Here is a 10,219-nt window from a genome sequence, read left to right as displayed (position 1 = left end):
ATTTGACTGAGGCATTTTTAAAAAGCAATTATATATATGAAACAACTTTAAAAAGCATTGTGTTTCAACTCCCACATTGTATTATTATAGACTCTGCCCTATGACACTATTATGCTTGTTTATGGGGCATTTTTAAAGGTATCTGACCATAAATTTATGACTGTCATAAAATTAAATATGCACTTAATATTTAACCCAAGACAATTAAAGGTTACAACCCTGAATCTGTCCTGATGTCCACACACATGAAAAGGGAAAGCGGTGGTTAAGCAAGACACAGGAGTAACTGGACGACATGAGGTGCATCTGGGATGTATGTTTAGTCCTCTTCGCCTTTACGTTTACCTCCAGAGCCGACATATACAAGGATCGAGCGCGAAGTCTGATGTCTGAGACACCACTGATCGATGGGTAAGAAAAGCTCACCAGTACATACAATTTTCACAAAATCAGATCAGTCAAAAAAGTCAAAAAAGTACAACATTATAATCCAAATGTATATTCTGACATCATACAGACACAATGATTTGCCATGGCAACTGAGGATGCAGTTTAACAATCAGCTAAATGGAGTGGACCTGCACACACTCAATTCAACGCACACCAACATCCATAAAATCAAACAGGGCTACTTAGCAGCACAGGTATGTAATACTCATGTACAAAGTTGGAAAAAGAACTCCATTTGTTACTCAAAGTGCCGATAAAACTTGAAGTATAGCTTGAAATCTTGCTGTCCTGAAAATAAAAGTAAGATCCACAAAATAAAAAGATGTACCTGTTTCACCAAGGACAAAGTAAAGAGCAAAGGAAAACTTTAGATAAGATCTGTTAAAGTTCTTGGTTCCCTGTATAGGTACTGTGAGTATACTCAAATTATATGGCTATTTTAATAAAAAAATAAAAACATTTACTACATTTCTTTCCCTTATTATTCATTTTTAAATAATTAGAGACCCAGTCAAGATAAAACCTTATGAATGTCCACACTTTTGTCCAAACATATCAGGTATCCTAAACTGTAAGCTAGCAAGCTGGCATAATGAACATAATGAACAACCAACATGCAGAAACATCTACAGCTAATATACTTTTATAATACTTTTATATTTTATAATATGCCTTTTTTTTCATTTATAATTTGTAATTTTTTTTCTCATTAATCTCTCATTATGTCTTCCATGTTAACTACCGTGATAATAATGCTGATTACACAAACTAACTGAATGCTGAGAGAATAAACTTAGATCATTAGATTAGATTAGATTAGATTATAGAAATTATTAGATTGCATGCAGTATGTTCAATAGGTTTCATTTTTCACTATTATTAGCTATCTAATGTACACAATGATTTGCAACAATAAAATTATGGCCACGTCGAGAGTAGAAAGTAGAGGATTTTTCTTTTAAAATATCAAAGTTATGTGAGGAGAAAAATACTCAGGTACAGATACTTAAATCACTTAAGTGCTGTAATTCTGCTTTGCTCTTGTGCTTCCCATCTCTTCACGTACAGTATATACTCATGCAAACATCTACACAAACATGTTTGTTCTTGTTTCTCAGTTCTGGGCTGCATACGCCCCATGTGACACTCAGTATAAAGATGCCGTTAGACACACCTTGGAGCAAATCGATATTATACACAGAATGTCTAACAAATATCCTGAGGACTTTGTGTTTGCTTCCAGCAGTCAAGGTAGCATAACATTCCCTTCCCAAATAATTACTCACTGTTTCTGAATTTTAATTGTGTTTGCAATAATGTTTGTTTCTGTGTTTGTACAGAAAATACATTTGGTTTTTTTTACTGGTGGCAAAACCGGTAGCTCCATAGTCAGTTTGCACTTCTTTGTGCAAACTCAGTAACCTGCAGCCATTACGTTAGCGTTGATTGTTTCCAATGATGTCACTAAACATGTTTTCTTGGGATTGTGGTAGCTAAGAGTTTACTGAGCAGAAGGTCATGAGTTTAAATCCCTGCATTTACAAACTGCCACTGCTGGGCCCTTGAGCAAGGCCCTTAAACCTGAGATAAATGACATAAATGTACTGTAATAGGTTCAGGATAAGGAATTCTGCCAAAAAAAAAAAAAGCAGGTTGTCATGCTTTGAGACTGGACAGCACATGGTCCTTTGACCTGACTGTTCCAAAGCACTGATGCTTCCATAAATATTCAATAAACTACTTACTTCACCATATTCATGATTATACATGAAGCATTGTACATCACATAATAATAATAATAATAATAATAATAATAATAATAATAATAATAATAATAATAATAATAATAATAATAATAATAATAATACATTTTTCTTTTAAGTGCCTTTCTAGTCACTGAAGGTCACCATACAAATTCAAGCAAATAATAAATAATAAAATAATAGTAAATTAAAACAATTAAACCATATTAAACTAAAGCATTTTAAGCATAAGGAGATTTAAGTGCAGCCTAAGATCATATGGACTAAGCACTTCGAGTCATTTTTTTAATGTTGCAAGAGAGTCTGTGTTGGTTGAAAGGGTTTTCCGGGAGATAATTTCAGAGACGAGGAGCAGTGTGACTATTGTAAATGTTCTAGTGCCCATGATGGTTAAACAGGCAGGGGGTGTAATGAGGAGCCTCGATGAAGAATAGTGGAGAGTACAGAAGTGAGGGAGAGTAGAACTGTATATAATACAGTAGAACTGAACTATATAATACTGAAAGAAGACTATTACTATAAAAGAATCATCACTTTCTGATTTGCGAATTGAACTGAACTGTGATGCAATGTGAATCTACAAACAGAATCAAAGTGGAGCTTCATAGCACCGGCCTTTAATATTACAATTTTTGTTTTCCACTTCTAGACATATTGGATGCCTTTGCCAACAATAAGACAGCGAGCTTGATCGGGGTGGAAGGAGGTCACTCTGTAGACAGCAGTATGGGAACGTTGCGCACCATGTATCAACTGGGAGTCCGTTATCTGACTCTCACACACAGCTGCAACACACCTTGGTAAAAGGATTAACGTATTCTTGTAACAATCAAGATTTTATCAATGGTAATATCTTGGGATTTAAATTTACTTCCAGAGATTTCTTTCCGGCCTTCAACGAAGAGGAACAGGTTATCCTGAATGTATGTGATATTGAGAAAAGAAAAGCATTATACTCATGAAAAGACGTTTAATCTTCCAGGGTGGATAACTGGAAGGTGGATACTGGCTCAGATCCTGTGGAGCACAATGGCCTGAGTGACTTTGGAAAGGTTAGCATGTAACGCATTAATACTAATACTAATTTTTTTTTCCCTCACTCATATTGTGGCACTTTTTTTTTATTTAATAGCATTTTTTTATTTCTACTCACTATTTCTTGTTTTACTTATTTAGCTATATTTTTTTTTTCCTCTGACATTTTATTACCACTTGCCAGTGATTGCCATTGATTTCAGCAGCAAAAAAACCCCAATTTTTTCATTATTCAGCTACATTATTTAAAAACTTTTTTTAAAACATTTTTTTGATTGCGTCATTGATTCTAATTGCAGCATTAAAAACAGTATATTATTATTATTGTTGTTGTTGTTGTTGTTGTTGTTGTTGTTGTTGTTGTTGTTATTATTATTATTATTATTATTACTATTATTAATTTATTAATTTATTCATTTTTGCAACATAATTATTTAGCCTATTTTTTACTTTATTTTTTTTTACAGATATTTATTTATTTATTTAACTTTTTTTTTTCCACCTCTTTGAACCTTGACAATTTAGTATAAGTAAAGTTTGTTTTTATTATTATAAATCCCAGATAAAGTGACACTTTATAAAACTTTTTCCAGCGTCTGATTGGTGAAATGAACCGCATGGGCATGCTGGTGGACCTGGCTCACGTCTCAGAACAGGTGATGAGCCAAGTCCTGGAGATCTCCCAGGCCCCTGTTATCTTCAGCCACTCTTCTGCCTACAGCATTTGTCCTCACAAGAGGAACGTCCCAGATTACATCCTGGAGAAAGTGGTGAGCTTTAAACTTGTAATGTAGAAGATTTTATTAAAATGCCTGTGATTATTTCATCTGACACAGCAATGAGCTGCAATGAGTCAGCAATGAGCTGATGGATGTTGTTGTCACTGTTAATCTGGTTAATGCAGTTCTTTGTAACTGTACGCTGAGGTTTACAAACTTCCGATTATTGTGACGTGATATTGTTCCAGAAAGCCAAAAACGGGATTGTAATGGTGAATTTCTATAATGAATACGTCACCTGTAGCTCAAAGGCCAGCCTCTCACATGTGGCAGGTGAGTCAGACACAAAATGAAAATTTTTTAATCTAACTTATTAAAACTCTCAGCGGTTTTATTTTGTCCTCCACTTCTTCTCTCTTTGCATGTAAAGATCACTTTGATCACATCAAGAAAGTAGCTGGTTCCAGCAGTGTGGGTTTTGGTGGTGATTATGATGGTGTAAGCAGGTAAGCATGAGTCCTTTAACATACTAATCCGATCCATTGCGTGTATTTAGGTGAGCCATAAACCCGAACAATGTGACATTCTGACACAAAAAAAAGCTGGTTGTGAATAAGCAGAAGTTATACAGTAGATTCTTTAGGTTAGATTTCTAAAATCATGCTTCAAGATCATTTTTTTCTTGTATTATTCATTTGTTTAAATTTAAAACAACATAAAAAGTTCCACTTGGTATCGAATTTTAATTATTGCATTTTCACAAACATTTATTTATTTATTTATTTATTTATTTATTTATTTATTTATTTGTTTGTTTGTTTGTTTGTTTGTTTGTTTGTTTGTTTGTTTGTTTGTTTGTTTATCTATCAGTCCTATCTTATATTTCTAATTGTTGCGTTTGAAAATATTGTTATTTTATTACATTTTTATTTTCTTTTTATTTAATTGCAAAATAATAAAAAAAACTTTATTATTTAGCTAGAATTTCTTTCTACTCACTTTCTACAGGACATTTTTAAGCATTTTTTTCCCCACTTTAAGTTCAGCATTGGGTTTTTCCATTTGTAAATAAAATTTATCTGAAAACCTGATATTTCTATTTTGAAAGGCAATTTTGTTTTACTCACATTTAAATAGCAATTCTTTGTTATTTTTTATTTTGCCATTGTTTTAGTGCAGCCATCAAAGCCACATTTAGCCTCATTTAGAGCCTCATTTGGGTCCTTTATTGGCAGGCTGGTTGGTATGTCATATATTCTTAAATTCTAGGTCGAGCTAATAGCATTATAAGCATTTCCAACGTACAAAATGATATCTCTTTCCACATATTATTTAAAGATCATGTTTAGACTAATATTATGCTATTTCAAAGATTCCTTTAATTGACATTGGGCCCAAATTCGAAACTGTTATTCTATCTGAAACATCTGGTACAGAGGAAGGGAAGGTGTACTTTCTTTTTCCCATGACTGTGGTACAGTTAGGTGTCATGGAGGGTCAGTGTGAAGCATTGTCACCAGCGCATACAGTCTTCATTCTATCCCTGGGTCGCAGTTACTCAGGTTACTCAGTGTGGAATTTCACATGATCTGTTTACAGCAAATTGTCTGGAAGGTATGAATGTGTGTCTAACACACACACACATATCTCATGCTCTAAATCCATCATTCAGTTGTCTGGGATAAAGCAATTACTGTAGAAGGAATGAATGGTACACAGGCCTATTGTTTTATGGCCAACAGAGACCTTCATTTTTCAGTACAGCTGCATTTACAGCATTTAGATAAACACTTCCAGAGTGACTTACAAACGTGCGTTGTAGTCTCTGTCAATAAATAAAATATAAAATCTGTCACATGATCTGTAATCTAGTTGTCATGCCCCAGACTTTGAGTTTCACACCTGATCCTAGTAACTGGTTAACTTTGTAAGCAAATACACACCAAAAACCGGGGAAATTTTCCAAGCCATCACTTTTGAGAGTGTTTTATTGTGCTTGTGACCATATGTGTTAATTAGTCGTGGTTACTGAGAGATAAAGTTTGATGAAGAAACCTGATGTGCTGGTTTCTTACCTCTCTTGGGAAGGAAATTAGACCTTGGACTGATAAATGCAAAAAAAATATGACGTTAAAAATTGCTAATTCATGTCATGCTAACTAATTGAAATCTTCAGTGAGTGTACTCATTAAGTTTAGCTATCATGTGTAAGTCAAGTCAAGACAAGAGCTTTTATTGTCATTTCAACCATATATAGCTGTTGCAATACACAGTGAAATTAGACAACGTTTCTCCAGGATCATGGTGCTACATAAAACAAAGACAGGGCTAAGGACTTAGTAAGTAGTCCTAGTCAAACAAGACAGTGTAGAACAAAAAATTACAAGACAATACACAAAAGACAATAAACAGAAACAGCACTGACCAGTGCTGTACTCAATCTATATTACATGTGGAGAAATACTGGAATGAATACGTTAGTATTATAGCAGCATTTACCTGAGATATTGTATTGCGCAAAACACCAATCGACTGAAATGTGAGATAGCATGTGCAAAGAGCATAAAACTGTGTGCAAAACAGCATGTAAACAGTTTGATGGATATATACTGGAATTATGTGTCTTTGGTGTAGGTTTGTGCCGTCCATACTGTTGATGTGCGTGTATGTTTTGTGCTCAGTACAGTTCAGTTTAGTTATTGAGGAGTCTGATGGCTTGTGGAAAGAAGCTGTTACACAGTCTGGTCGTGAGGGCCCGGATGCTTCGGTACCTTTTTCCAGAGGGCAGGAGGGTGAAGAGTGTGTATGAAGGGTGTGTGGGGTCATCCACAATGCTGTTGGCTTTGCACTAAAAATTCTTTCTTTACCTCTTTTTATCACAGGCCAAAGAATTTTATTTGCTCCTGTTTTGTTGTGTCCATGTTTAGTATAGTATTGTCGTGTCTCACTCCACAGTGGTGTTAATATGAAGCTTATATGACACACAGAGTTTTTTCACACAAATGTTTCTATTTTAAAAGTAAATGGTGATTTCAAACCCATCTGATGTTGTTTACCTTCAACTACTAAAAATTCTGTTTAAGGTTTTCTGTCGTAAGGTAAAAACAAAGGTATCACACAGATAAAACCAGAAGTGTTCAGTGTTTATATGAGATTTGCAGGCATAAAATAATGAGTTTGTTTATCCTAATTAAAAATGTCTGATTAGTCGAGTTCCATCGTTGGTGGAACGGACAACCGGTGTAGCTACTGGTCAAAGAGTTAAAAAAAAAAAAAAAAAAACAGGCCTGTGTGTTTAATCCATAATCATACGTCTAGTTGGTACAATGTGACTGTGAAAAAAAAAACAACTGGTCAACAGCCAATGCTCTTGATACTCTGAGCAAAACATCAGCATCGATTTGCACAATCGATGCAGGGGAAAACCCTGAATCTCTGAAGATTGAATCTGCTACATTTGATGCGAAGAATTCGGCTTTTACTATGTGTGAGCGAGAGAAAAAGAATAGGCTCTTTGTGTCAGACTTACAGTAGTTGTTTTTCCTTGCTAAGGTCTTGACTGAAAAATAATACTTCATTTGGTGAATATTACACACAGACAGCCACATCAGTTCATCTTGTTTTTCATGTTCAACAGTAATAGCATTTGCACACACACACTTACACACACCTACAAACACACACAAACACACACCCACAAACACACACAGAAACACGCACACACTCACACACAAACAAACACCCACAAACACACACACACAAACACAAACCCACACACACACACACACACACACACACACACACACACACAAACACGCACACACTCACACACACACACACACACAAAAACACACACCCACACACACAAACACACACCCACAAACATACCCACGAACATACAAACACATACCCACACACACAAACACACACCCACAAACAAACACCCACAAACACACCCATAAACACACACACACACACACACACACACACACACACACACACACACACACACACACACACACAAACACAAACAATAAAAATACATTTAAAAAATGCGTGTCTTTGTGTAGTGTACCAACTGGTCTGGAGGATGTTTCCAAGTATCCTGATCTGGTAGCAGAACTGCTAAGACGTAACTGGACAGACGACGAGGTCAAAGACGCTCTTGGAAGAAACCTGATTCGAGTGTTCAAAGCTGTGGAAACGGTAAGAACAGAGCACACACACACACACACACACACACACACACACACACACACACACACACACACACACACACACACACACTCAGACACTTAATGTCCTGCATCAACATATTTCACTTTGTTGGCTTTAAACTCAGTCAGTTAGCAGGACAGATAGAGACAATTATACAATGCAATAGTAAAATCACTCCAGACAGCTATGACTCATAGTACAAAAAGATTTAATAAGTGTACTAACACAACCATGTTCAACCACAGTCTATGAGCATATACATATGTACAACTACTGTATAGAGAAAATAGCAGAAGAAAATGCACCCTAATGTTCTTGATTTCCTGTCAGGGATAAAGCGCTAAGTAAACCTGCTAGAGTGAGGTCTAACACGTACGGTATAAGTGTTAAGTTTGTCAGCAAGTTTGTTTCTACACAGGAAGAGCACAAAATAGTGTAACATGCAAACACATCAACATTAACTGTAGATCCGAGTTCCATAATTAAACTGTCAATAACTCAAAAATGTCACAGAGACCAAAACGTTTTAAATTTCAAGCAGTTGTTTAACTCATGTTCTAGTGTGGTAAAATGTGTTGAAGTCAAATTAAAACGCTTTAGCAAAAACTATAAAAAATATAAAAAGATCTTTTTAGGTTCATCTCAAAGCTGCCTTACGACACAGTTATTTAAAAAAGACAAAAGAAACAATGCCCTCTGCAGGTGAAATGTCAGAACTGCAAGAGGAATAAGAATAAAATAATAAAGCAATAACAATGATCTGTTTTTATCTGTAGCTCTAGTTATAATCAAAGAAAAAAAAACACATATTTCACATGTAAGTCATTTGAAATGTTTTTTCACGTGATTAATGTGATTCTAGGTTTAAAAAAGTGTCTAAATGGATAAACTTTTTTGCCTTGATCCCTGGCATGTAATGTAATTATTTCAATGTGAGGTTTGTGTGACTTCTCTGAAAGAGTTTAATTAAAGCCTGTCTTAATCCCTAACCTACTGACTCATTGTTTGTTATAACAGGTACGTGACAGCCTGAGTATTAGGACTCCTGATGACATCCCCATCCCTCTGGAGCTAGTCCAGAACCCTTGCAGGACAGATTACGGCTATCTGGTTCAGCCCAATGCTGCAAACATGCCATCTCACAGCTTATTTATTTTATCATTAACACTGATTTTATTCTTACTGATTCCCAATTTTATGTAACTGTACACCTATTGGGTTGTTATAATACCTGCTGTACAAAACTGATTGCTTTTTTTTTGGGTTAAATCTTTAAAATAATAAATAGATAGATAGATAGATAGATAGATAGATAGATAGATAGATAGATAGATAGATAGATACATACATACATACATACATACATACATACATATACATACATACATACATACATACATATTTACAATAATTATAAAAAATAAAAGAACCACTACACTATGTTTTTGTCTCTTCAGCAACACTTGGTATTGTGTTTTTCTATGATCATGTGTTTTATGTATTTTTTAAATAACAAAAAACACTATAAGCCTGGAAATTGTTCTTCCCTGTGTAGAGCACATGACCTCACCAAGATGGCCGCTCAGAACCGCAACAGTAAACAAAGCATTAGTACTTCCTTTAGATCAATCAACATACACACGTTTGCTTGGTAAATCTTTAAAACTGACAATATAGTTGTTTCTGTTTTGTCGTGTTTTAATATGCAGCACTCAGAACATCACCTTTAGCCTGCTAGATTGCAGATAACAAGAGATAAAACACTTTTTACGAATCGTTTGTTTCGAATCATTGATTCGGATCGTGTGCCAAATTGAGCAAGTCACGTGATTTCGTGAAAGCACGTGTTTTGTAAATAGCATCGTTTATATTTGGGGTTAGATCTCGTTGCCTTTACACTATTTTGACCAGCAGGTGTCGCCAGCGTGTGGTGATTCGAAAGCTTCGAAACAGTGAATCGTCTTGCGAAGCATTAAGGGAAAAAGCTGCTCAAACCTACCAGGCATTATGTGAAAATATTTATTGCCCTTCCCT

The 10,219-nt window shown here is 35.2% G+C and overlaps 1 protein-coding gene across 1 annotated transcript; it reads left to right on the top strand.

Moving 5' to 3' along the window:
• The first annotated feature begins 224 nt into the window (after positions 1-224).
• Positions 225-9,959, top strand: dpep1 (dipeptidase 1). The gene is made up of 10 exons (XM_027153037.2): positions 225-411; positions 518-644; positions 1,569-1,701; positions 2,863-3,013; positions 3,196-3,265; positions 3,842-4,018; positions 4,216-4,300; positions 4,398-4,473; positions 8,038-8,173; positions 9,203-9,959. Exons 1-10 carry the CDS (start codon positions 296-298, stop codon positions 9,386-9,388), a joined length of 1,257 nt encoding a protein of 418 aa, XP_027008838.1. The 5' UTR covers positions 225-295; the 3' UTR covers positions 9,389-9,959.
• The last annotated feature ends 260 nt before the right edge of the window (positions 9,960-10,219 follow it).

The sequence above is a fragment of the Tachysurus fulvidraco genome, chromosome 2 (genome assembly GCF_022655615.1).
Source record: "Tachysurus fulvidraco isolate hzauxx_2018 chromosome 2, HZAU_PFXX_2.0, whole genome shotgun sequence".
Taxonomy (NCBI): domain Eukaryota; kingdom Metazoa; phylum Chordata; class Actinopteri; order Siluriformes; family Bagridae; genus Tachysurus; species Tachysurus fulvidraco.
Note: the sequence above shows the minus strand (reverse complement) of the source record. Positions and strands in the feature narration are given on the sequence as shown.